The sequence below is a fragment of the Plecotus auritus genome, assembly GCF_963455305.1.
Source record: "Plecotus auritus genome assembly, chromosome: 6".
Lineage (NCBI taxonomy): Eukaryota > Metazoa > Chordata > Mammalia > Chiroptera > Vespertilionidae > Plecotus > Plecotus auritus.
In genome coordinates this window covers 82,953,507-82,981,143 of record NC_137773.1, presented here as the reverse complement: position 1 = coordinate 82,981,143, position 27,637 = coordinate 82,953,507, and the positions used below count along the sequence as shown (strand labels likewise).

The 27,637-nt window shown below is 51.3% G+C and overlaps 1 protein-coding gene across 9 annotated transcripts in view; it reads left to right on the top strand.

Annotated features, from left to right (window-relative positions):
* The first annotated feature begins 343 nt into the window (after positions 1-343).
* Positions 344-27,637, top strand: part of TCF3 (transcription factor 3) — a 38,457-nt gene continuing 11,163 nt past the window's right edge. For all 9 annotated transcript variants that reach the window (XR_013960929.1, XR_013960930.1, XM_080674959.1 and 6 more), the window contains exons 1-8: positions 344-652; positions 2,682-2,813; positions 6,454-6,526; positions 20,629-20,702; positions 20,945-21,023; positions 23,719-23,786; positions 24,952-25,084; positions 26,609-26,658. Coding sequence is in view for 7 of the 9 variants with exons in the window: in XM_080674959.1 (XP_080531085.1) it covers positions 2,742-2,813; positions 6,454-6,526; positions 20,629-20,702; positions 20,945-21,023; positions 23,719-23,786; positions 24,952-25,084; positions 26,609-26,658 (549 nt within the window). In the remaining 2 variants the exon portion in view is untranslated. The remainder of the gene's footprint in view (positions 653-2,681; positions 2,814-6,453; positions 6,527-20,628; positions 20,703-20,944; positions 21,024-23,718; positions 23,787-24,951; positions 25,085-26,608; positions 26,659-27,637) is intronic.

Here is a 27,637-nt window from a genome sequence, read left to right as displayed (position 1 = left end):
ACGAATGGCCGATGGCACCGCCAATCAGGCTTTTGCGTCCTCCGATTGGCCATTACCGCTCTGTCTTATTTTTCCATCTCACGGACCTTTCCCGCTGGCGTCATGGATGCTATGTACGCAAACCCACGTGCGCCTCCGCGCTAGAAGATAGTCCCTGTCCGCTCCCCGCACCGTTTGCCGACGGAGCCCAGGGGAGCCCTCACTCCCAGACTCCGGGCTTCGCGACGCTGCAGCCGCCTCCTGCGAGAGCAAGGGAGGTAGAACCGGGGGAGGGGGCCCACTCGGACGGTGGTGGCGGAGGGATTCACGGCGTCCCAGGACGGGGCGGACCGTAGGCGGGCCCTGGAGTGGGCGTGGCCGGCGCGCGGGCGGGGGACGGAACATGTCTCCCGCCGCAGGAAGATGAGGCAGCGGTGGCGCCCGCGGACGTAGCGGGCCGGACAGAGCCGACCGGACGCGGCAACGGGCACCGCGTACTCTACGTACGCCTCCTCCTCCAGTGCCCCGACCGCATACGGGCACGCGGGGAGGGTCCCAGGCCACGGGCCGCCAACGCGCGACCCTCGGGGTCGGCGGGCACCCCTTTGTCGGGGCGGGGGGAGCCGTACGTGTGCCGCTTCCCGTCAGCTCCGGGCCGGTCCGCACTGAGCAGGTAACCGTACCGGGACCCGGGGCCGCGCGGCGTTGAGAGCCCCGCATCTTTGTGCAAAGTTGTTTCGGGCCTCCCCACGACACGGGAGCCGGGAAGTTGGGGCGGGAGGGACGCTCTGGGGTGCGCCCCCCTTCTCCCCGGCCCCTGTGGGCCGGCTGCTGGGCGGCGGCCCGGAGTCATTGTTCTCTAACTTTGCGCGCCGGGAGGTTGGGGCGGACGACGTGGAGGGTCCGGCGCACGCGAGGCCCGCGCGCACCCCCTCCTCGGCCGGGCCGGCCACTTCAGGAAACTTTGCAGACCCTAGGGAGGTGGCGCGGGGGGCGCCCGAGAGGCCGCCCAACTTTGTGGCGAGGCCCCCGGCTCCGACACGAGGGCTTGGGGGCGCCCCCTCCCCTGGGAGGGGCAAGCCGGGGCGCTGAAGTTTGGAGGGAGAGCGCGGGAGGGAGGGAGAGTCCTTTTGTCTGAGCGGGGAAGGTGCGGCCGCGCGAACTGAGGCTCAGGTTGAGGGCTGGGGGCTGAAGGGGGGGTGCGGAGGGAACATCTGCTCCGCGTTAATGCGGGGAGAGGCGGCAGCGGCGGCTCGGTGTTGCGAGCAGAGGGGCGGTGGCGCCCCAGCTTCAAAGGGCTCCTGGGCCGCGCCGTCTGCACCGGCTGTGGAGGGGGGGCGGTGGGCGGTTGGTTTCCCGGGCCTCCCCCTCAAAGGAAGACGTTCCGATCCCCCTCTTTCGAAGTGGTTCCAAATACTTTCCGAGTCCCCAAAAGTCCTTGTGACACCCAAAAGTCTTAGCTCCGTATAAAAGCCCGTTTCAGCCCCCCCTCCGTTTGCCTTAAAATCAGTTTCATCTATCCTACAAAAAAATTGCAGTTTCATACTAAAAAAGTCAGTTTCACATGGCCTCCCCAAAAGAAAAAAGTTAGCGGGGGAGGGGGTGCCCAGGGGCAGCCGTTTCACACCCAGTCTCTAGTTGACAGACAAAGCGGGGAGTTCACCACTGAAGTTGGGTCTCCCTCGGGCTCAGAACCCCCTGTTCCCGCAGCTTCCGCGGTGTCCCCGCGGCCACTCCTGCCCACATCTGGGGACCCGGGGAGGAAGCCAGAGGGGTGTCTTGTCTGTCTACGGGACAACAAGACCTGCTCTGCGCCTTTCTCGGGGGAGGGGGGGGTTGGAGGGGGGATGGGTTCTGGCAGGTGGATCCCCCACCCCCGGTTCTAGAATGGAACCCCTGGGACCATGCGAAGGATCCTGGTCTAGGAACCCGCTTTCCCCAGTGGCGGGTAGCAGGAGATGTTTTCAAAGTTGCTTAAAAATAATTCCCGGATACATCAGGGTTGTTACAAGCTAGGGTTGTTTTTTTGTGGGGGGAAGAGGTGGAGGGGAGCTTTGAGGGTAGGTCCCCGTTCTGCCCCCCCCCCAATTCAATCATGAAGAGGGCAGAGGGCCTCGCCTTGAGGATTCTTTTTCTTTGAATTTAGGGGTGACCGAGGCTTCAACGTGCTGTGACAGCTGCTTGGGAGGGGGTCAGCAAATTTCCTCGGGGCGGGGTCTGAGTTGCCCCTCCCCCTTCCCAGAGGCGGGGCCCGGGTTAACTTGGGGGTGGTTGGAATGGGAGATGTGGCGGGAGCGGGGCCTAGTAAATGGAGAAGGGACTACTCCCACTCTGCTGCCAGTTTAAAATTTGCGGCTTGAGTCCCTGGTGGTCGCAGAGGGAATTAGGAAATCTACATTTGCTTACTCCCCCTCTCCCTCATTGTTCAAACTCAGAGGGCTCTGGGCAGGGGTCTCTCCAGGGGCTGGAATTCTGGCTGCCCTGTGCCACCCCCCAGGGTCAGGAAGGGACTCAGTCTAGGAGGACCCAGACCCTCAGGATGGTTAGAGGGGCTTTTAAAACAGCTCCCGCATTCCCCATCTGTCTACTTAGGCCACAGTCACTCAAAATTTTTCCCTCCTGTCCGTTTCTCCTTATGTGTCTGTCCCTGCCCCTTCTACTTTCACCACCGCCACCATCCACCACCATGGGCTACCAAGCAGGGCCATCTCTAGGACTGAGGTACCCACCTTGGCCCCTGAGCCCACCATTGCAGCTGGAGAATGAACCAGCCGCAGAGGATGGCACCTGTGGGCACAGACAAAGAGCTCAGTGACCTCCTGGACTTCAGCATGGTAAGCCAGGCTCCACCCATCTCTCAGACACCCCCTGCACCCGCAGGATTCCTGGGGAAGAAACATCAACTGAAACAGCCCCAACAGCCAGACCTCACACTTGTTTGGATGGAGGGGCCCCTAGGTAAAGCTGGGGGAGTTGGGGTGTCCCTCTGGGGGCAGGCTGACACCCCATGGCAGTGGGGCCCTTATCAGCTTCCAAAGGCACCTGTCACCCAGGCGTTCGTTGGGGCATAGAGTGGGTCCAGTCTACCACTATATGGGTGGGGAAACAGAGGCCCAGAGAGTGGAAGGGACTGCCCAGAGCCTCCATTGTCTCCAAGGGGATGCTCAGCCCTGATCTGTAAAATGGATGTGATCAGGGTTATTTGCTACATTATGGATTTTTTTAAAAAGGTGGGGAGGGGGTGTCCATGGTTTTAACTAGTTATTTAGCCACAGGGTGGCTAATGCAGTCAGGTGACAGGAGGAGACCTCATGAACAGTGTGAGAATTTGTGGGCAGCACTCAGCCACCACTACTATTACTGCCATTGTTACTGTTGGGGAGAGGCAGGCCCCATGGGGGAAGGTGAGAATCCTTATACTTTAGGCGGTTTGATCCACCCTGAACTGCCCATTTCCCTGCCAGGTAGGTGGAGGTTCAGGGAGGGTACTGGCTTCCATAGGTCATACAGCTCAGACAGGCCCAGTGAGACCAGAAACCAGAGCAGAGCTCCCTTGGGCGCCGGTAGCTGGAGTGCACCTTGGACCAGGGTCCTGGGCTTGTTCATCTGTGCAGTGGGCCACCTGTGTCGGGTGTTAGGGTGGTCGGTGTTTCCACACAAATCGAGGAACCCATTGTGGACAGCTCCCTAAGTCTCACCCCTCCCCCCCGACCCAAGCACCATTTTTGGTTTGAAATAGGTTGGGGGAGGACACTTTCGGTCTGAATTTAACCCTCCACTAGTATGAGGCTCAGGCCACTGAGGTCTGTCAAAAACAAGTCCCCAAACTGAAATATCAGCCATCCTGCAGAAAAACAGCCCTTGAGACAACGGGCCTCGGCTCAGGAAGGGCCAGGCTCATATTTTTAAGCCGTTTTATTTTTGCCTCCCTGGCTGAGTAACCACGGGTACAGCTCACTCGTTTTTGTTTTTTTTTTTTGTGTGTGTGTGTGTGTGTGTGTTTTGTTAAACTGACAAGTCACAGATTACTGGGCCAGAACAGACCCGCTTGGGGATGGGGGAGCACAGGTTTAGAGCTGGCCCCTTCGCCGCCTCTGAGAACCCCGAGCCACTTGTCAGCCTCCCTCTTCTGTCCAAAGGGTCTGAATGTTTCCCCTTCCCCAGCTGAAAAACAACTCATTTCACAGGCTGAGAGGGTGAGGTGCCTGGTGTCTCCTCTCAGAGAAACTCAGAGCTTGATTTTTCATTGTCCCTTTTTGTTATAAGAGAGTGGCCTGGCCAAGTCGGCGCAGAGGCAGCCACCTATTTTAGCTCAGGTCCCTTCTTCTGTTCCTCCATAGCGCCCCCTCTCACCTGCCCCACAGAAACTGAGTTAATTTATTTCTTTGAAACACTTTGTTTTTAGACTGAAACAAAGAAACTTAAAGGGAAGCAGCTCTTTTTTGGGTTAGTTTCTCAAAAGTAGAAAAGGCAACAGTCAAAATTAAATACAAAGAAACAAAGGAAACCCAATTTAAATTGGCCTTAAGTTTCCTGAGTTAGAAAAGGAAGATGTTGAGGTCATGATCCCTGAGTGGGCTAGAGATGGTCCCTCTGCCTGATGAGGGGCTGAGAAGACAAGGGGGTCTGGCAGCCCTTGTCCTGTACCTAATTGCGTTCCCCTCTGAGCTTGACATGTGTACTGAGGCCCCCAGGTGCCCAAGACACCCATGCGCTTTGGGGTTTCACAACATCCCATGTGGTCAGAGCCCCAAATCCATTTCACAGAAGAGAATACCAAGGTTCAGGGGTATGGGGCCTATCTGGGCTGATGAGGAGGCCCATAGTGCCTAAAGGACACAGCCCATTGCCCCCTGTGGCAAGTGCCACGTCAGCCCCGGGTACTCTAGGGGAAAAAACAAAGACGAGTCCCAGGGGTTGGCTACTGACCTCCAGGCATGGGGCCCTATTGGTTCTGGTCCTGGCTTAGGCCAGCCCCTCCCCCAATGTAGGCCTCAGTTTCGCCAATGGGGAGAGGGTCCATCTTGGAGAATAGGGCCCTGGAGAGGCCGGCCCAATTGAAGGAGCACAGCCACACAAACACATTTCCCAAGAGGGGTGCAGACCCCATGAGTCAATGCTCTTAACTCCTGCCAGGGTCAGTTGAGCATGTGGCCTTAGTTTCTCCTCCCATAGGATGGGGCATGGGAGACAGGACCCCACTTCCTGGGCCCCTCCCAAGTCTCATGGTACCCACATGAGAGTCATACCTTCAGGTGAAAGATGCACCCTCACATTCTGGCTGGTCTAGAAAGGTTTGGGGGAGCCTTCAGCCACTCCCCAACGGGCCACTGGCCTCGATTCCAGCTACTTTAATCACTTGAGCCCCAAATGAAATCTGTAAAACCCAGATCTGTGGGAAATGGCAAAGATTTGTTTTGTGTTTTGTTTTTGTTTGTTTGTTTTTTCCGTTTTTTTTTTTTTTTTTTTTTTAATTGATTTTTTACAGAGAGGAAGGGAGAGGGATAGAGAGTTAAAAACATTGATGAGAGAGAAACATCGATTCAGCTGCCTCCTGCACACTACCTACTGGGGATGTGCCTGCAACTGAGGTACATGCCCTTGACCGGAATCGAACCTGGGACCCTTCAGTCCGCAGGCCAACGCTCTATCCACTGAGCCAAACCTGTTAGGGCTTGTTTTTGGGGGTTTTTTTTGTGGTAAAGGGTTTGTTGATGTTGGGTTTTCCCATTAATACTACTAAGCTGTTTAATCTATAGGGACTTAACACCCAGGGTTTGGGGATGGAGGATGGTGTCTAGGGAATCACTCAACCAGTGGGGGTATAGCCCTTGGTCCCTTCAGCTTCCTACCTCTGTGAGCCTCAGTTTCCTCTTCTGAAGGGCAGGCAGGCATCAGCTGTCAGGGTACGGTGAGGGCTGCCCAGGCAGCTGCTGAGCACAGAGCCCAGCACATAGGAGACACTCCATCTAGGTCATGCTGTCTGACCCAGCAGTGGGGCCTGACTGTCTTCCCCATATCGCTGCCACTCAAGTCAGGGATTGTGCACATGGTGTCCTTTGGGCGGCTGGAGGGGCTAGGCAGGGTCTACCTATTAGCTGTAAATGGTTTCACTTTTTTTAAGTTGAAACTTAAAGAAAACTTTGTATCACATCTAACAGCAGATAAATTGTATCAAGTACCTAAATAATTAGTCCATCCAAAAAAATGCAAACCTGGAAAAATATAAACCTTGTGTAAACAACAGGTTTTAACTTCCACTGGACATTGTTGCCAGTGGTGGGCTGTGTTGTCAGGGGCCTTGGTTAAGGGCTTCTCCAGGAGAGCCTTTCTCTGCTCAGGCAGTGTGTAGTGAGCCTGGCTGCCATTTCCTGCCTGGCCCTCTGATGGGATAGGACCCCTAGGTAGAGCTGCATCTCTGGATGTACCCGCCCCCCCCCCTCACCTCATTTACCTCTCTTTGCCTCCCCACAGATGTTTCCCCTTCCAGTGGCCAATGGAAAAAGCCGGCCCACCTCCCTGGCTGGTGCCCAGTTTGGAGGCTCAGGTAGGATCCCACTGCCTTGGGGCTGCGAGTTTGCAAAAAGATAAGCTTGTGTAGCGGGTGGGCTGGAGCAGAGCAGGAACAGGGTACAGCACTGGACCTGGAATGTGGAGTGGGGCCGAGTTTGGCTGCAGCCTCATGGACAGGGTGCCAGAGGAGGAGTTGCTGGGGGAGTGGCGCTCAGGTCCAGCAGCTGGAGTCGGGGCTAGAGAACAAGCTGCTGTCGCGGTCGCACAATCTGTGTTGAGTATAGCGAAGGGAGTCTGGAGGTCAGCATATCATCCTTTGTTCAGCATTTGGAACCTAGGCCCCTGGACTGGGAATGGGAAGCATCTGTGTCACTCACAAGGGGGTCCTGTGTGAGACAAGGACTTGAGCCTCTGAGGTCTCTTGGCCGCAGTGGGGTCCTGTGTCTCCATTCCATCCCCAAAGGGAAAACGGTGGTCTAGAAGGGGCATGATGTAGAACTTTAGCCCTTGACAAATCTTGCCCATCCTGCAAGCCCTGGGAGAGGCCCAGCTCCTGGCCCTTACTGTATACAGGAGGATTCAGAGGGTTACTGGGACTTAGAGCATTCAAATTGGGCATATCCAGGGAAACCTATATGAGTTGGTCACTCTACCTGGCACTGAGTGCCATTGACATGCCTTTGGGAGGATGGACAGTATGGCCTGAAGGAACCTACAGCAGGGGTCAGGAAGCAGAACAGCAGGGAGGGAGCTTCTACAAAACCAGGCCAGTTGTGGTTGGTCTCCAAGGAGAAGTTTGAGCAGAGACAGGGTGAAGGAGTTCAAGGCAGGGGGCATAGCACATGCAAAGGCTCTGGGGCAGGACCTTGCTTGGCATCTACTGTGCTGGAGAAACAGGGAGGAGGCATATGTGGCTGGAGCAGAGTGAACGGGAGAGAGGGAGATGAGGGAAGGGAGGGGATGCGGGCAGGTCATGCAGGACCTTGTGTGCTATGGTGAGGATTTGGACTTTCATCCCAAAGGATATGGGAGCCCTGGAGGGCTGTGAGCAAGAGTTGCCATGTGCATGTTGGGGAGTCCACTCTGGCTGTTGGGAGGATTTGCGGGAAGCCTTTGGGGAGGCTGGCTGTTCCAGTTTCCAGCACCTCCAGCATTCTGTGTGGACTTTGGCGTCTTTCTGGGATCCCAGGATTGGCGCCATGCCATTCCATATCTCTGAGATCCAGGACAGAAGGTTTTGTCTTGGAGTCATTTCTGAATTCCACTGGGATATCCAATGAGATCTGGCTGGAGGAGAGGGGGATTTTGAGGGGGTGGTTTATGTTCATGCACCACCCCAAAGGGAGAAATACTGTGTTGCCGCCCCCATTGCCCTGCACTGGCCTTCCTCTCTGCCTGAGGAAGTGGCAGCAGGGACAGCCAGAGTCCTCCTTGAGGTATGGAAATCCCCACATCCCTCCCCCCTGAAATAGCCCCCAGGAGTTAGGGTGCTTCCACTTCCCTGCCTCAGGCAGAGGATCAGACCCTGGGGGGCTTCTTGGAGGAGGTGCCTTTATCTTGCCCTGGGTCTCTGCCCTGAGCTATCGTCCCTAATTTGGTGTCCACTCACAAGGCCAGCAGCCCTTAATAGCCAAAACCACCCTAGCTTGTTTGGCTCAGTGGATAGAACGTCAGCCTACGGACTGAAGGGTCCCAGGTTCGATTCCAGCCAAGGGCACATGCCTGGGTTGCGGGCTTGATCCCCAGAGGGCGTGCAGGAGGCAGCTGGTCAATTATTCTTTCTCATCATTGACGTTTCTGTCTAAAATCAATAAAAATATATTTTTTAAAAAATAGCCAAAACCATGGCCCAGGGTATAAAGGTCCCCTCTAGGAACTCCTATAAATATTTGAAGATAGATTTTCTGTGGTTTCTGCAGCCCCTGCCCTCCCTCTGGACAGGGAGGGTTTCATCAGTAAGTGGGTCACCCTCCTTCCAGACAGACTAGGTCAGTTTAAGGGGGACACCACTATTTATCAAGAGTTTTCAAATGTGCCCGATGGTATGGCTCAGTGGTTGAGCATCGACCCATGAACCAGGAGGTCAGGGTACCGTTCCAGGTCAAGGCACATGCTGGGGTTGCTGGCTCGATCTCCAGTAGGTGGTGTGTAGGAGGCAGCCAATCAATGATTCTCTCTCATCATTGATGTTTCTGTCTCTCCCCACCTCTCTGAAATCAATTAAAAACATTATATATATATATATATATATATATATATATATATATATATGTATACACACACATATATATATGTTTTTGTTTTGTTTTTAAGTTTCCAAATGCTAGTAGGTCCTCCAGCCACAATTTCCTCACACCTCCTTGTAAGTCCCGGTCCGGCATTTTCCTGCTGTTGGCTTTAAGTTAACTTGCTTCTGTTAAGTTTATTTCAAAAGGTCATTTCCTATCAGAAAATCAGCAGCCTGGCCCTAAGTAGGAGGTGTCTCTGAAAGTAACTGAAATAGTGGCATGTTGAGGGTCTGTGGGCAGCCTTGCCCATAGCTTGCCTGGGTCATCTCTGCTTTGGAAAAATGGTGTCAGAAAGGCACTGATGACCAACCAATGCCAGGCCGAGGCTTTCTAGTTATTCTCTGGATTGGAAGACTTTTAAAACAATGATTTTTCCAGTCTTTCCCTTTTGGGAAACCCTAAGGCACAGATCTCTACGTGACAGTGCATTCTCTGCCAAAGACTACAGGGTTCAAGGCCACATGAGACATCAGGGAGTGCTCATTGTCAGACTAAAGGAAGTCTCTATTTTTAATTTCTCCACAGTTTTCTTGGTGTAAACCTGGCATGCTTTGGTAAACATCTAACACTTAGGAGAGGTGGCTTCCACACTGGGTCTTTGTAAGGACCCTGCAGCATATGTGTGTGATTGTCCTCTAGGGAAGTCACTAGCTGACTGTGGCCGTGTATTCACCATGAAATGTCCTCACCCCTTAACCAACATTGGGTCTTTTGAAATCATCATGGATTCACAGGACATTGCAAAGATGGTACAGAGAGGCCCCGTGTTCTCCCCCAGCCCCCAGACATACTGCATGTCTGTAATATAATATGGGATTGGGAAGATGACCTTGGTACAGTGCACAATTTATTCAGGGCTCACCAGTGCGTGTGTGTGTGTATGTATAGTTCTATGCAATTTGTCCTACATTTAGCGCCATTAAGCCTCCACCACAATCGAGACACAGAGCTGTTCTGTCATCCCACTCTCCTCTGTTGCACCTTCACAGTCACTTGCATCCAGGGACCACTAATTTAGTGTTCTCCATCTCTCCATTTTGTCCTGTTGAGAATGTTAGATACACAGACCCATACAACTTGTCACCTTCTAAAGATGGCTTTGTCCACTCAGCATAATTTACTGGAGATCTATCCCAGTTGTTGGCTGTTTCAATGGTTGGTTCCTTTTTTGCTGCTTTATAAACGTTTTAGCAAAAGGAATCATAGCACTTATCAACAGTAACTTATGTCACCATTTCTTGAACACTGTATGCCAGTGGGTCATTAATTGTGAGTCTTCTGTCCTCACAGGTCAGTAAAATAGGTTATTATCATCATCCCCATTTTACTTATGGAAAAGCTAAGACAAATTTAATAACGATCCCAGGTAACCACTCAATGCTGCCTCCCCATAGTGTGTCGTAATCCCACCCTATACTGACGTTTTTTATTTGCAATAATCCTTTCTAATAAAAGAGTAATATGCAAATTAACCATCACTCCACTACGCCCACCAGCCATGCCCACCAGCCAATCAGGAGCGAATACGCAAATAAACCCAACCAAGATGGCTACGGCCACAGAGAGCAGGAGGGAGGCTTGGGTTTTCCCGGCAATGGAGGAAGCCAAGCTTTCTGCCTGCCCTTGCCAGCCTAGGCCTCCACTTAAGGCTACAAAGTTTCAATGATAGAAGATACATAAATCCAAGCAGAAATGGCCCCAGCCACGGAGCTGGAAAGAGCAGGAGGCTAGGGTTGCCCCCGGTGATGGAGGAAGCCAAGCTTTCCGCACACCCTGCCCGGCCCAGGCCTCTGCTTAAGGCTACAAAGTTTCAATTGTAGAAGATAAATAAACCCCAGATACCAGGGCCTCCGCTTGGGTCGCCAGGGGCCGTGGCCGGCCTGCAAACCACCACAGGCCCCTCACCCAGGCCGCCTCACACCCCAAGGGAACCCCCACCCTGATCCGGGACACCCTTCAGGGCAAACCAGCTGGCCCCCACCCGTGCACCAGGCCTCTATCCTATCTAATAAAAGAGTAATATGCAGATTGACCATCACTCCAACACACAAGATGGCTGCCCCCATGTGGTCAAAGATCCTGCCCCCATGTGGACACAAGATGGCCAGCAGGGGAGGGCAGTTGGGAGGGACCAGGCCTGCAAGGGAGGGCAGTTGTGGCGATCAGGCCAGCAGGGGAGGGCAGTTGGGAGGGACCAGGCCTGCAAGGGAGGGCAGTTGTGGGCGATCAAGCCTGCAGGGGAGAGCAGTTGGGGGGTACCAGGCCTGCAGGGGAGGGCAGTTAGGGGTGACCAGGCCTGCAGGGGAGAGCAGTTGGGGGGAACCAGGCCTGCAGGGGAGGGCAGTTAGGGGCAAACAGGCCTTCAGGGGAGGGCAGTTAGGGGCAAACAGGCTGGCAGGGGAGCAGTTAGGCATCAATCAGGCTGGCAGGGGAGTGTTAGGGGGTGATCAGGCTGGCAGGCAGAAGCAGTTAGGGGCAATCAGGAAGACAGGCAGGCGAGCAGTTGGGACCCAGCAGTCCTGGATTGTGAGAGGGATGTCCGACTGCCCGTTTAGGCCCGATCCCTCTAAACGGGCAGTCCAACATCCCTTGAGGGGTCCCAGATTTGAGAGGGTGCAGGCTGGGCTGAGGGACACTCCCCTCCCCCGTGCACGAATTTCGTGCACCGGGCCTCTAGTTTTTATATAAGAAGGATGCTTATCTTTTTTCTTTTTTTTTTTTAAATATATTTTATTGATATTTTACAGAGAGGAAGGGAGACGGATAGACAGTTAGAAACATCGATGAGAGAGAAACATCGATCAGCTGCCTCCTGCACGCCCCCTACTGGGGACGTGCCCGCAACCAAGGTACATGCCCTTGACCGGAATCGAACCCGGGACCTTTCAATCCGCAGGCTGACGCTCTATCCACTGAGCCAAACCGGTTTCGGCAGGATGCTTATCTTTTATTTTAAAAATATTTTTATTGCCGAAACCGGTTTGGCTCAGTGGATAGAGCGTCGGCCTGCGGACTGAAGGGTCCCGGGTTTGATTCCGGTCAAGGGCATGTACCTTGGTTGCGGGCACGTCCCCAGTGGGGGGTGTGCAGGAGGCAGCTGAATCGGTCAAGGGCATGTACCTTGGTTGCGGGCACATCCCCAGTGGGGGGTGTGCAGGAGGCAGCTGATGGATGTTTCTCTCTCATCGATGTTTCTAGCTCTCTATCCCTCTCCCTTCCTCTCTGTAAAAAAATCAATAAAATATATTTTAAAAAAATATTTTTATTGATTTCAGAGAGGAAGGGAGAGGGAGAAAGAGAGAAACATCAATGATGAGAGAGAATCATTGATTGGCTGCCTCCTATATGTCCCCAACTGGGGATCGAGGCCACACCGGGAATCAAACCGTGACCTGGTTCATAGTTCAATACTCAATCACTGAGCCACCCGGCCGGGCAGGATGCTTATCTTTTGTGATCTATATTGCAGCTGTTTTTTCACAACTTACCAACTATTGTTAATAATGGAGGTTTTTCATTAGTCTCAGGGGATTATTTATTTATTTATTTATTTATTTATTTTTATCCTCACCTGAGGATATGTTTTTATTTATTTTAGAGAGAGGAAGGGAGAGAGAGAGAAAAAAAATCCATCTATTCCTCCCATATGTCCTGACCCGCATATAGGTATGTGCCCTGACTGGGAATCTAAACTGCACCCTTTTTGGTATACAGAACAAAGCTTCAACCAACTGAGCCAACCAACCAGGGCTGGTTTAATTTTTATGATGTCAAGTCTTTTTCATTTTTGATGTGTTTTAGACTTGGTGCCATTTCTGAGAAATCCTTAAGAACTGGATGATAGTCCATTCTGCAGTTCAGATGTGACAGCCATGAATGTGTCTGCTTCTTGTTACATCAGGTTGAGGGATATACGGGAAAGATGCTGGAGGGTAGGAAAACATGCCGTCCTTGTCAGAGCAAAGATAAAAATTTACTGGGGGACAGCAACCTTAACAGTGATTGCAGCTGAGCTAAACATCTCCAGCCAAGTGCACACATCTGGCCCACTCACGGGGCTGCTCAGAACATACATCCCTGTGCCCTGGACCCAGTGCTCCCAATGACACATTGTGTGGCCTCCAGCAGGAACAGCCCCCAAACCTAGAGTGCAGGAGAGGCATGTGGTCTGTGGGGCCCTACTCCATTTCACAACTCAACGAGGATGGAAGACCTGGCGGCACCTTCCAGACTTTCTTGGGCTGCGTATCTGTTAGGAGTAAAAAGACTGAGCCACCCCCATTCAGCATCGCTCTTGTTCCACTCAGCCAGAGTCCTTCCATGCCCAGGGACACACCTATCACTGGGAATATTAGGAGACAGCCTACCTCTGCACTTTGGAGAAGAGACCCTTGAACTTCCCCTGGTTCTTTTGTTCTTTTTTTGTTTTGTTTTTGTTGATCCTCACAAGAGGATATTTTTCCATTGATTTTTGTTGTTGTTAATCCTTACTAAAGGATATTTTTCCATTGATTTTTGTTGTTGTTGTTAATACTTACTCAAGGATATTTTTCCATTGATTTTTAGAGAGAGTGGGAGGGAGGGGGAGAGACAGAGAAACACTGATGTGAGAGAGACACATCGATTGGTTGCCCCCCACCCCCGAATGCACCCCAACATGGGCTAGGAATTGAACATGCAACTGAGGTACGTGCCCTTGACTGGAATTGAACCCGAGACCCTTCAGTCCATGGGCCAATGCTCTAACCACTGAGAAAAACTGGCTAGGGCTTTTCAATCTCTTTACCTTTTTATCTGTTACTATGTTACTACCGTAGTACTACCCAGTGTTAATACTGTAGCTTTAGGATGTTCTTATAGTCCTACCTCAGTTGTTTGTTTTTAGGTTATTTTCTCGCATATTTTCAGAGATGCTGATTCTTTTCCATGATCTTTATTTTATTTAATATTTTTTATTATTTTAAAATAGTTATTTTTATAATTCTTTATTGCTGAAAGTATTACATATGTCTTTTCCATAATCTTCAGAATAATTATGTCATGTCTCCTTTCCCCACTCCCACCACCCCAAAAAAAACCTGTTGGGATTTTGAAATGTTAAATACATAGATAAGTTTGTGAAGAACCATTTGTCTTTCCGTTGTAAGAACCTGGTATCTTCTCCATTTATTTAAGTTTTCTTTTTTTATCCTTAGTGGTGTTAAGGTAAACTTTGAAGATTGAAGTACAAAGCACTTAGTCATTTTATATAGTTTTTTAAAGATCTGATCATGTACTTTTCAAGTGAGGGTTATTGCTAGGTATTCCAATAATTTCTGTGCTGTGGTTTGGGATCTTTTTCATCATATTTTCCACCTGATCACCTCCTGCCACCCATTAATTATTTGCATTTTCCCCTTGGTTAGGTTTTCCAGGTCACTCATCCTAAGACACCTAGCCTCCCCGTCCCAATGCAGGTACCATGTCCCTTTTTGCATTGGCTGGTGTTTCTAAAACCATACAACACATGCTGTTTGCTTGGTAAGCAGGACCAAGCTTGACACTGGCTATCGATTAGCTATTGATCTTTCTGTCTGTTTATCTTATTAGGGCGTTTCCTTCCTGTCCAATATGATCACGCACAAAAAATGTCTCAGAATGGCCCCCAGTTTTCCTCCTTTACTTGGTTGTGACGTCTGCTAATGAATGGTTGTTGTAACCCACAGACGCTCCTTGAATTTTGTGCATGGCCTATGTTCTTCGTTATCTAGATCTATTTTACATTTTGCCCGTTTCTCAGTCGTGTTGGCCTGTATCTTTTAGGCACTGCTGTATATCTGAGCCAGTCTCCAACAAGTGGTACCTTGTTCCTCTGCACTTGGGGAAAACGGCCCTGCCCTGTTTGACCCCCATTGCTTATAATCAGCCTTTTAAGATTTTGTTTACTCCTCTTGTCCATTTTACCATTTCCTTAGGCAAAAAAATAATTCATTTCAGACATGTTTAAAATTAGTTAATGTTGCATTCTTTCATCACATATAAAGTCACCTGTCCTTGTGGTGGCAGGAGGTAGCAACTGTGTCCCCCTAAATCTATGTGTTTTTCTGTTCTTTTGTCCTTGATTCCGCTTCCTTGTCCTTTATCTGTTATTGATCTTTCTTCCAATCTGCTTCATTGTTGAATCAGTAGTTATCAATTGACATTTTTCTCTTACCTCTTCTTCCTTGATGCCTCCTCTTTTTAAAGTTTTTATTTTTATTTTATTTTGATTTTTAAGTCAAAGACCACATTTGTTTGCTTCTGTTCTCTCTGGTTTAGTAATCAGAGCCCAGGATTATACATTTCCCTCTGAGGACCACTTTAGTCGTATCCTGTTGATTTCAATAATGGGTATTTTCCTTATGTTTTAGAGATACTTGATAATTTAAATTCTTTTTCTCTTTGAGTCTTTATTTTGGAGATTTCTGATTTCCAGTTGGAAGTGGAGTATCTGTCCCTGGATTGATGAATTTCAATTATAGGTCACCAATGCAGAAATCAATGCAGCATGAACTGCTGCAATTATCCAAACAGTATAGAATGTTCCTGCTCTCGCTGAAATGGAGCCATTTTGTCATTCTTCACGAGTACTTGAGGGACAGTTGGGCGTGGAGCCGTGAAGTCTTTGTTCCCACCTGACCACATTTAGGGTTTTAATTTGTTTGACATCAAGAGAGCAGTTCAGCCCTGGCCGGTTTGGTTCAGTGGATAGAGTGTCAGCCTGTAGACTGAAGGGTCCCACGTTTAATTCCGGTCAAGGGCACATGCCCGGGTTGTAGGCTCAGTCCCCAGTAGGGGGTGTGTGGGAGTCAGCCTACCAATGATTCTCTCTCATTGATGTTTCTCTCTCTCTCCCTCTCCTTCTCCCTTTCTCTCTGAAATCAATAAAAATATACTTTAAAATAAAAGAGAGAGAGAGAGCAGTTCACCTCCCCTCTGTGTTTGTTGTTCTCTGAGTGTTCCCCGGGCTTCTGCTTATTTGATTGTACACTGGGTTATCAGCTCATGAAACTTGGGTCAGTGGGGCTTCTTTGTGAGTCAAGTCCATCCCCAGCAAAAAGCCATCACCTATTCCAGTGAGCAATTGCCTCTAAAAAGTCAGACTTTTAGCCCTTGCTGGTGTTTCTCAGTAGTTAGAGCACTGGCCTGCACACCAAAGGGTTGTGGGTTTGATCCTGGTCAAGGGCACATACCTCCATTGCAGGTTCCATCCCTGGCCCCTGTTGGGACACATTCAGGAGGCAACTAATCAATGTGTCTCTCTCACATCAGTGTTTCTCTCTCCCCTACCCCTTTCCTTTCCTCCCTTCTGCTCTTTCTAAAAATCAATGGGAAAAATATTCTTGGGTGAGGATTTTAAAAAAAAACAGACTTTTAGATGAATATTACAACTCCACCTTTTGGTTTCATGCTTTGGTCCATCTTTGTGCAGCTGATTCTCTCTCGTCTTCGGATCTGCTTGTTCCAGAATGTCTTCTGTAGGTGCTGTGGCATTAGTTTTCAAGAAATTAATTATGAGGCTTATATTTTCAGCCCTTCCTCATACTTTCAGGTTTGGTTTTCCTGTCTTTCTACCTCCTCCTGTAGTTGCATATATATGTCTCACATGTGTTTTCTAGAATTGGTTTTGAAAGGTCTGTGCTGGTTTGCAGCTCACTGGTAGTTATTTTCATGGTTTTAAAGAACATGTTGAAACCTCCCATTTCTGGTTTTTCACCCGCAGAAGTGAAGTCACATATCCCTCCTTAAGGAAAGTGGAGGAATGAACCTCTGCATCTCTTCCCCACACTGGTATCCTATATAGCAACGGTTGTCAACCGGTGGTCTGTGAGGTCTGAAAGGTTGGCGATGGCTGGTTTAAGGAAACCTTTGGAGCAGTAGTTACCAACCGGTGGTCCGTGGACCACTGGTGATCCGTGAGGTCAGAAAGGTTGGCAACTACCCTAACTGGTTTGGCTCAGTGGATAGAGCGTTGGCCTGCGGACTGAAGGGGGTCCCAGGTTCGATTCCGGTCAAGGGCATGTACCTTGGTTGCGGGCACATCCCCAATAGGGGGTGTGCAGGAGGCAGCTGAATCGGTGTCTCTCTCATCGATGTTTCTAACTCTCTATCCCTCTCCCTTCCGCTCTGTAAAAAAATCAATAAAATGTATTTTTTAAAAAAAGAAAGAAAGGCCAAAACCGGTTTGGTTCAGTGGATAGAGCATCGGCCTGCGGACTGAAGGGTCCCAGGTTCGATTCCGGTCAAGGGCATGTAACTTGGTTGCGGGCACATCCCCAGTAGGAGGTGTGCAAGAGGCAGCTGATCGATGTTTCTCTCTCATCGATGTTTCTAACTCTCTATCCCTCTTCCTTCCTTTCTGTAAAAAATCAATAAAATATATTAAAAAAGAAAGAAAGGTTGGTGACTGCTGCTATATAATAAAAGCCTAATATGCTAAGTACCCAACTGACTGTTCAACCAGTCGCTATGACGCACACTGACCACCAGGGGGCAGACGCTTCAACCAGTATGTTAGCTTGCTGCTGGGGTCTGGCTGATCAGGACTGGACGAGATGGGCCAGACATGCCCTGGGGCCCTCCCGCGGTCCCTCCCTGGCCCCAGTCGTGCACCAGTGGGGGTCCCTTGGTCTGGCCTGCGCCCTTTTGCAATCCAGGACCCCTCGGGGGATGTCAGAGAGCAGGTTTCAGCCTGATCCCAGCAGTCCAGGCCGAGGGACCCCAACGGTTCACGAATCCATGCACCACACTGGGTCTCTAGTATAAATAAATCGACACTTTTTAAAAACATTGTTTTCTCTTCATTGATGAGTTATGTATATTTGTATCCTGCTCAGAAAAACATGTCCTTGTATTGACTCTGCTGCTTATTATGAGAACTTAAGCAAATGACTAATCTTCTTTGTGCCTCAGTTTCTCATCTGTCAAATTGGGATATTAGCAGCCACTGCAAGAAACCTGTGGGATAAACCATGAGAACTGTCCAGAGCAGTGTGGCACCTGAAGGTCACTGGTCCGGTCCTGTTGTTGATTCGATGGTGTCTTCACTTCAAGGCTAATGGGATGGAATCACCTTCCCCAGCCCCACTCATCACATCCTCCTGATTCGCACATTCGTGTTTGGCCCCTCCCAGTCTGGAGTGTCTCTTAAGGGATGATTTCCAGCAAGGGAACTTGATGTTTGCCTTGCACAGGATAGTTGGGAGTAGAATTCCTCAGCCACCTGCCTTCCCACCTCCATCTCCTCTTGTATCTTTGTCTGCCTGTGACATTCAGTGAATGCACATGTTCATCTTTTTTTTTTTTTTTTTTTTTAAATATATTTTATTGATATTTTACAGAGAGGAAGGGAGAGGGACAGAGAGCTAGAAACATCGATGAGAGAGAAACATCCATCAGCTGCCTCCTGCACACCCCCCACTGGGGATGTGCCCGCAACCACAGTACGTGCCCTTGACCAGAATCGAACCTGGGACCCTTGAGTCCGCAGGCCGACGCTCTATCCACTGAGCCAAACCGGTTTCGGCGCACATGTTCATCTTAACCTTCTGTGCTTTTTCATTCATTTTGGGGGGTTGCCAGTGAGCCCTTGTGGTCTCCAGCTCAGAAATGCTTGGCCAGCTATGTCTTTCACTCTAGTTTTGGGGTGATATGCATGTTATAGAAAGAATTTCCTGATTGGAGGAAGGGAGAAATCCAGTGTCTCATGTGAACCAATCAGGTGCAAACCTTTCAGTAACACACTTGAAAGTAGTAGTATACTTCTGCAGGAGTGATTCAGTTTGTGTTTTTAATATATATTTTTATTGATTTCAGAGAGGAAGGGAGAGGGAGAGAGAGATAGAAACATCAATGATGAGAGAGAACCATTGATCGGCTGCCTCCTGCACGCCCCCTACTGGGGATTGAGCCCACAACCCAGGCATGTGCCCTGACCAGGAATCACACTGTGACCCCCCTGGTTCATAGGTCAGTGCTCAACCACTGAACTGCACTGGCCAGCTGGTATGTTTTAGTTAGAATACAAATAAGGGATGGGTTCTTAAAATGCATAATCGGTGGGGGGAGGGGCTAATAACTATTAATGGAAGTAGTGAGGGAGGGAGGGTCTGTCCTATTTTTGTCATTTATAAAAGGGGATACAGGGACTGGGACTTCTTCCAGAAAGGGCAGAGCAGCACCCTGTTGTCTCTGCCAGGCACTTATGGGGCCCATGCCTTCACCACTGCCAGGCATTCAGGAGTGGGAGCTGCTCCAGAGGGTGAGGGGCCAACAGACAAGTGCATATAGAGGGAAACTGAGGCTCCAGGGTTACTGGCACTTTACCCAAGGTCACCCCTGCCTCACTGGCTGCTCTGCTCTCCTTCCCAGAGCCCAAGTGGGAGTCCAGGACCTTTTGGTACAGATACCTCAAACCTGGCAGACCACTGAAAGGATTCCTGGAGACCACAGGAGCCCCTTACTAGGTCCCCTACCTGCTGAGGCAGCCCCTCAGCCCCCAGCCCCGCCCCCACCATAATCATGTTAGAAATTTTTTATTAGGAAACAAAATCTAAATGCGATGTATGAATATTCATTAGGATGGGAGATTAATATGCATAATCATGAAAATTAGACAGCAGTTAAACACCAGTTCTCTGGGGGAAATGATTAACACAATGCCACCGAAATAGAAGGATACAATTTGAAGGAAGCAGGGGAGGGCAGGAAGTGGGATGCAGGATTTGGGATGGAGTGTATGGAAAACTCCAACATACGGGATTGGAGGTAGATTGGGAGTGGGGTTGTGCTGGTACAGTGGCCCCCTCCTCCCGTGTCCCCCACCCTTCCCTAATTTTGCCAAGTGGACTTATTCATAATACCATTTACAGAGGAGGGGAACTGAGGCACAGAGAAGGAGGGGCCTGAGACTGCTCCTCTTCTGCTTGTCCAGGACATATGTTCTGATCCCCGAGGAATGGGGTGGGAGCCTTGGCACAGGAAGGATGCAGGCCTATGCTTCTTGCCCTGGGGCGGGGGGGAGATTCTGGGTCCTGGGTGGGTGCCTGGTGCCTAGGAGAGTGTCCGGGGAGATAAGGGCCCCACCCTGCCCTGCCTTGCCCCTTGAGACCAAGATCTTCTCCCCACTCTAGTTAACCCAGGCTACACCTTGGGCCTCTGGCGTCCCAGCCTGGCAGGCAGGTGGCAGGAGCCTCAGTGGTTTGTCCCTAACGGGGACTGGGTTCTACCCCAGAAGGGCTGCCAGTCTGCTTAGTGGGTAGTCAGTGACAGCTGCTGCTGTTTCAACAAAGGGATGGCCTACCTCCTGAATTAGCAGGATGGGCAAGGGGAGATTCACACTTTCCCAAGATCCAAGCTGATTACTCATGATCCATTTGCTTATGCCTTTGTGAGCCTTTCTCACATGGTCAAGAGAGACGGAGCCTGACGCAGAAGCCCCAGCCAGTGTGATCAGGGCTGGGGGAAGGATACGCAGTGTGAGTGAGGGCTCTGCCCAGGGTAGGCATGGTATATAGGGTTTTGATGAATGGGTAGGAGTTTCCCAGCAGTGACAGCTGGTAGAATTGTTTATTGAGCTGCAGATGTGGGAATATGCCAAGTGCCAGGGTGTCTTGGACACTTTACCACTGACAGTGGTGTCAGTACAGGCAGAACTAGAGTCGGGTGAGGTTGGATAGACTACAGGGCTAGTCTGGATTGGGATGGGCCCAGAAGGCATGCAGAATCGAATGAGGGCTCCTCTCCCCTCAGGTGATGAGGACGAGAGCTAGAACTGACTTTAGAGCTGGCCAGGAGTAAGGGTGACCCTCTCTCTCTTTCTATCCTGCAGGTCTGGAGGACCGGCCCAGCTCGGGCTCTTGGGGCTCTGGCGACCAGAACAGCTCCTCCTTCGACCCCAGCCGGGTGAGGAGCTACTGCCGGGCCTGAGACCCTCAGTTTCCCTTTTCCAGGAGAGAGGGACATATGAGGAAACTAGGGCTTAGGGGGGGAAGTTGGACACCAACCTAGTCTGCAGGGACTTTGGGTTTAGATATGTGGGTTAAAGTCATGACTCGGGTACTTAAAAGCATGCCTGCCTCCCAAGCCTGTTTCCCCAGCTGTAAAATGTACCCCAGCACCCCTCATCCCCGCCTGTCTCTCTGCAGACCTACAGCGAAAGTGCCCACTTCAGTGAGTCCCATGGCAGCCTCTCTTCATCTACATTCCTGGGAGCGGGACTTGGAGGTGAGTGTCTTTGGACCACAGCCCTTCCCCCACACCCACGTGGGGTCCCTGGGGTGTGGTCAGTGCACTCTGTAGCAACACTTTCGGGACGTTCACATGAAGCAGAGGGTGCAGGTGGATATGGCCTAGACGTATAGCTTTCCCCCTGGGTCAGTGGGCCTGACCAAGTCCCCACCAGAAAGTGGACTTGGGCATCCTGGTGACTCAGGAGATTGGAGCCTGCTCTTACTGACCATGAAAATCAGCTTAGCAGGCCTGTGCTGGAGTTCCACTCACTAGTCCTGGTTTAGGCTGTCTCCTCTTTAGACTCGGCTTCCCCACCCATAGGATAGGGATATTCTCAGAACCTTTCTCATAGCAGGTTGTGAGGCCTTACCCAACATTCCAGGTCCCATGGGCACACACACACAGATACCCCCGCCCCCTTATCTTGCAGATGAGCAAACAGAGGACTAGCAAGAAGGGACCTGTCCAGGGTCTGTGGCTGGTCATTGCTGGCAAGGATTCTGTCCACTGGGACTGTTGGCCTGGACTGTTGTCCTCTGTGCCATCCCTCCCACCAGGGGACCATCCGGGTGCCTTGCTGAGCCCTGGCACCCCCTTTCCAATTCTGAGGAAGCCTTGGGATGACTGTAAAGCTGGCTTCTCTGGGAGGGTTGGGTGCTGTTGCCCTGGGTCAGCTCCCAACTCAGCCTGGGCTCTAAGTGGGCTTTTAGTTTCACTGCCTGAGAGTCCTAAGACAGCATCTTTCACACAAAAGTTGGGTGGGATCTGATTATCTTGGCGCCACTGTTAGCAGTTTATAGTCTAAGGTGGCTGCTTGGGGGAGTAAATGTGTGGACTGTGGGACCCTTGATGTGACTGACCATTTGGTGGGGAAACTTTTACGAACCCTGAGGGGACAGCACTTGCCAGACCCCACAGGTCCCGTGTCCCTTGCTGAGCCCAAGAGGGTGCACAGTAGGGTTGGACAGGCGAGTGTGGCCTGAGAAGAATCGTGGCAGGGGGCAGCATCCTTGCACCTTCTTTGCACAGCAGGAGTCTGCACCTATTTCCCAGACCAGGAAGTAAGGCCCAGCCCACGTGGCCTAGGGTAGCCTCTGCACCTGCAGCTGTTCCCCTCTGGTGTTCCTTCCGCCTCTTCCTGGCCGAGGCAGTTCCCACGCTGAGCCTGGTCAGCAGGACCCAGAGGCAGCTGTGTCCCAGGTTCACCACAAGTCCTGTGGCCAAGGAGTTCAGTGAATGCAGCATAAAGCCCAGGCCAAGCCCAGTGGGGAGGTGGGTGCAGCCTTGGCATCCCTGGGCCTGTTTCTCACCCCTGGACTAGGCTGGATAGGGCTAGTGTGGCTCACAAGCCTGGTGACAGCCATTGTGGGTAGTGAGGGCCCTGTTCCCGCTCCCCAAGGGGTAGGTTTAGTCTGTTCTTACATGGCCTCCAGCCCAGTCTGGCCCCTGATGAGACTGTGGTGGTTTTATTCTCTGCTGTTTGTCCTTTTCCTACCCTAATGCCCTGATATGCAGGTCCAGCACATAGATTAGCTGCCTGGTGTATGCCCATGGGTCTTCTCCCAGAGCCTCAGCTTCTCCTTGTTTGTGCCACCCCACCTCTTTGGAAACCTGTATTTGGCACCTGCTCTGTGCAGAGCCTAAACAGTGGCAGCCCCGACTAGCAGGGAGAGTCAAGAGTTCTAGGAGGTAAAGCTGCTTCCCCAGGCAGAGCCCAAAACCCTGGCTGGGCCTGCCAGCTTTGCTCCCACACCCACCCTGAGAGGAAGGAAGCAATAACATGCCCCCTCACCCCTGCATTGAGGGTGAGCCGCCTCTAACCTCCAGGCCTCGGTTTGCTTATCCCTAAGATGACCCAAGGTCACCTGCCCTGAGGAGTCACTAGGTTTGTGAGTGGGAGCATGACCCTTCTCCCCACCCCCAGCATCCTTTGCTCTAATCAAAATTCTACTTTTAAAATAAAGAAAATGAGATTTTTTTCCCCTACAAGGTGGAGAATAATTCAAATTAGCTAGCTGAGCATTCTGATTCCTCACTCATGTTGAGATTGGCATCCAGGTTAAGCCAAAAACAAACTTAAATGTCTCAGCTATTGATTGATTCAGGTTACCTGCTTCAGGCAAGGATGGATCCAAGCCTCTGTGCAGTGGCAAGAGTTTGTCCACGGTGGTGGCTATTAGGCAGACAGTGTCCCCACAGCCCAAGGTGTCACTTGGCCACACAGGAGAAGGGCTCTTTCTCACCAAGTCACTTCAATCAGCGTTCCCAGGATGTCATGAACTAACCCCTGGCAGGGGCCTGGGCACTAAACCTCACAGACTCTAGGCCCTACTACCACCACCACCCCCACCCAACATCAGCCTGCCCCTGGGATCCCAGCACCCTGGGGAGTTTTATTCTCATGACCTTGAACAGAGGAAATGAGATTCAGAGGTCAGGGGGTTCTAACCTCGGCACTCACCCATCTCAGAGACCTGGTGTGTGTGGTGGACTTGCATGAGCCCCTCTGGGTCATCAGGAAAGGAATGGTGTCTATCCAGATCCCTGCTTGTCTGCCAGGCCATTGGGAAGACCAGAATCCCACCTTGGTTCTCTTAGTGTTGTGCACTTGTGGAACCACTGCTGTATAGTGCTTGGGACATGACCTCCCTGGGGTTGGCTCTGAGTGACCCTTTTTCCTCCCCTCCAGGCAAGGGTGGCGAGCGGAGCGCATATACTGCCTTCGGGAGAGATGCAAGTGTTGGGAACTTGACTCAGGTGAGGTCGTGTCTGTAGGGTGGGGGCTGCTGGGGCCCATTGGCACTCAGCTGGCTGCAGAACCCAGAGAATGAGGTGGATGGGACCCCACTTTTCAGACTGGAGGGGCATCGTAGATGGACAGGAACTTCCAGAGAGGGAGGGAAGCTAGTGGGGGCTACAGTCCCCGCTCCACCCACCTCTTTCCCACCTACCTTTTAAAATTTTAAACAGATTGGTAGCAATTTCCTCCCCTGATCTGCAGAAGGGTCCCTGGCTGAACCAACTGCTAGTCATTTTTCCAGCAGCTAAAATAGGAGTGGGCCCTGGGGCAGGCTGAGCTGGCCAGAAGTGGATGAGTGGGGGGCGGGGGAGGCAGGGAGGCCACAGCCCTATGGCTCCCCGAAGACACCAGGCCAGCCCAGCAGCCTTGGGGTCTTGCCCTTTGTTCCTCCCTGGGAGCCAACCCCACAAGCCCCCAGCCCTTGGCGAAACTCATGCCCACCCCAGTTGTGAGGCTGACAGCACTGGCTGGCTGGCCACAGTGGTCCCATGTAGCTTTCTGTCCAGGTCACCCCACACACACACCTGAGGGTTTCATTCCTGTCCCCTCCTGTGCCTTCTAAATCTCAGGGTGCAGCCATGCCTTATCCCAGGTGGCAACACTTGTGTGCACACCAAGCCTGTTCCAGGGTGGCAGCAACCCTGGCTTTTGAGCACCAACTGGGTACGAGGCCCTGTGCCAAGGGCAGAGCTCAAAAGGCCCCCATTGATCTCCACGACTTCCCTGAGCCAATATGCCCATTTTACAGATGGGAAATATCAGACATAGAGCAGCCACTCAGATGGAGCCTCAAATCCCAGTCACTCATACTGCTAAGGGAAGAAAACTCATTTTAAACTAATCATGCAAAATTAAACTGTCTACCTTAAAAAAAAAAAAAAAAAGACATGCACAAACTAAATCAGCCAGATTTCACTGATGCCCAGACGCACATTTGCACTTCCTGCATTCCAGAATGTAGTTCCTTTTCAGACTTGGCTGGCAATTGTTTTTTTAAAGTAATGCTGAGGTGTCAGGAGAGAAATGTCTCAAGCAGGGGTTATTGTCACCCCTTGGACTGCCAGGCTGGGTGCTAGATGCCAGCCTAGCCCCTGGTGATGACCTCCACCCCCCCATTCCCAGGCTGGCTTCCTGCCCAGTGAGCTGGCCCTCAGCAGCCCCGGGCCACTGTCCCCCTCAGGCGTCAAGAGTGGATCCCAATATTACTCTTCCTACCCCAGCCATGCGCGGCGGAGAGCTGCGGACAGCAGCCTTGGTGAGTGGGGCTGCTGGTAGGGCTGGTGGGGTGGGGGCAGGGAGGGGATCTGTCCCCACTATGGGCCTCCCAGACTAGGAGATCAGATGGTAGAAGGATGGATAGTGACCCAAGAAACAAACAGTGGATTCTCGTTATTTGCAGAAGTTCTGTCTTATCGAGTCACCATGAACACTGATTCCCTGCTTCTGGGGAAATGGGAGGATATGTTCTTGTCAGTCTCTGGTCAACAGATCAACACATAGCCTTGTGCCACATGTATTTTTGGCTAAAGACACCTTATTTCACATAAATCACTGCTTCATTAACACGGAACTTGCCAGTGGTGCTGTAACTCAAGCCTGCATGTAGCTGATATAACACATATTTTTATTTTTATTTTTTTTAACATATTTTTATTGATTTCAGAGAGGAAGGGAGAGTTAGAGATAGAAACATTACTGACGAGAGAGAATCATTGATAGGCTGACCCCTGCACGCCCCACACTGGGGATCGAGCCCACAACCCAGGCATATGCCCTGACAGGGAATCGAACCATGGCCTCCTGGTTCATAGGTCAATGTTCAACCACTGGCTGGGCTAACACATTTTTCATGTCCCAGTTTTTGCACTCGGAGACACTAGCCAGCACCAGGACACCATGCATGCATGGGGAGTGTTTTAAGCAGCAAAACGACCCACAAAAAGTATGTAAGTCAGGACTCTCAATAGACTAAGAAAAGGACCCTGGTTTGTAGTCTGAACTGGAACTGGAAGACAGAACACCACCTGGTTTCCCCTCAGTGGGCACATGCCAGGTAGCCACCCATGTTTCCCCACTCTGTGCATGGCTGTGAGTGACCCCTAACACACTGTGTGTATAATTTGGGGAAACCAGCTTCAGCAGATTTGCAAGTCTTGGATCTGTGAACAAAGAGGATCGACTATGGGTGTTGGATTGGGGGTGATATGAGGGGCCTTGGAGCAAGGCCCTAGCTCAAGTACCCATTGACTCTCCACTTTCCAGACTCCCTGCTGAAGACCCCCTCTCGCCCATGATTCTTGCACAGTATCAGTCCTTGCATGTAGACCCAAGCCCTTATTTAATTTAAAAGGGAAGCTCAAGCCCTAGCTGGTTTGACTCAGTGGTTAGAGCATTGGCCTGTGGACTGAAGGGTCTCAGATTTTATTCCAGTCAAGGGCATGTACCTCGGTTGCAGGCTCGCTCCCCGGCCCATGTCAGGGTGCATGTGGGAGGCAACCAATCAATGTGTCTCACGTCGATGTTTCTCTCTGTGTCTCTGTCTTTCCCTCTCTCTTCCATTTTCTTTAAAAATCAATGGAAAAATATCCTCAGGTAAGGATTAACAAAAACAAAACAGAACATGGGAAGCTCAGGGGTCTCCTTTCCAAGGTGCAGAGGTAGGCTGTCTACTGACACGACCAATGATAGGCGCACATGTCCCTGGGACTTGAAGGACTCTGGCTGAGTGGGGCAGGAGCCAGGCTGAATGGGGGTGGCTCACTCCTTTTACTCCTAACAGATACGCAGCCCAAGAAAGTCCGGAAGGTGCCACCAGGTCTTCCATCCTCGGTGAGTTGTGGGATGCAGTGGGGACCCCACAGACCACATACCTCCTGCCCTCCAGGTTTGGGGGCTGTCCCTGCTGGAGCTGCACAATGTGTCATTGGGGGCACTGGGCTGTGTATGCTGCTGCAGCCGGAACATGTAGATCCACATGGCCTTTTGAGTGTAGGCATGTGGGTTCTAGTGCAAAGCCTCCAGCTAGGCTGGTCAGTCAGCTGGGCTCTTGCCCCCAAGGACTCAGCTCTGACCAAAGACTCCTTCCTAGGGAGTTTGGGAAGTTCTTCCTGAGGTTTAGTCTCAATCCTCTTTAAGAAATCATGTCCTGTGATGTCTTAGAAAGGGTATGGATGGGGTCCTGGGAGTGGGAGCAGGTGGGGGCAACCTGACAGCCAGTTAGGAGGTCTCCTCGCCCTGTCCACCCAGGTTTGAGCCACCCTGTATCCCCACCTCATTGCCTGCAGGTTGGCAGGGTGCCAGGCCCAACAGATGGTGCTGTGCCATTCGAGATTTAATCATGGGAAGAAAAGGCAATTTGTCTGTTTCCTCAGTTTGGCTCTGCACCAGCCTTCAGGAGCCCCTGGGCCTAGGGGTCAGGCAGAGCCCCCACAAGCTGACCTAGCCCATTCCAGGCAATAGGCTTGGGTATTAGTTGACATTCTACAGCCAGGAGGTGCAGTCGGGCTCAAGTCTTAAGGCTTGACTCCTGGTGTCATTTATAATGTCATAGACTCCCCATTTTCCTCACCTAAATCCCCACTCCAATTTCCTGGAGCTGACAGCTCCCCGGGGCCCACCTCATCCTGCCAGTACTCTATACCCCTTTTTCTACTCCAGTGTTGGTACAGACATTACAAGTTGATCCCAGCACTTTCTTCTGGGCCCTGCCTTAGTTTTAGGCAGTACCCAGTGGTCAGAGTTGGCACTGATCCTAGAAGACCTTTGTTATGTCTCTGCTCTGGGTTACCCTGGATGGAAGTTAGTCCAG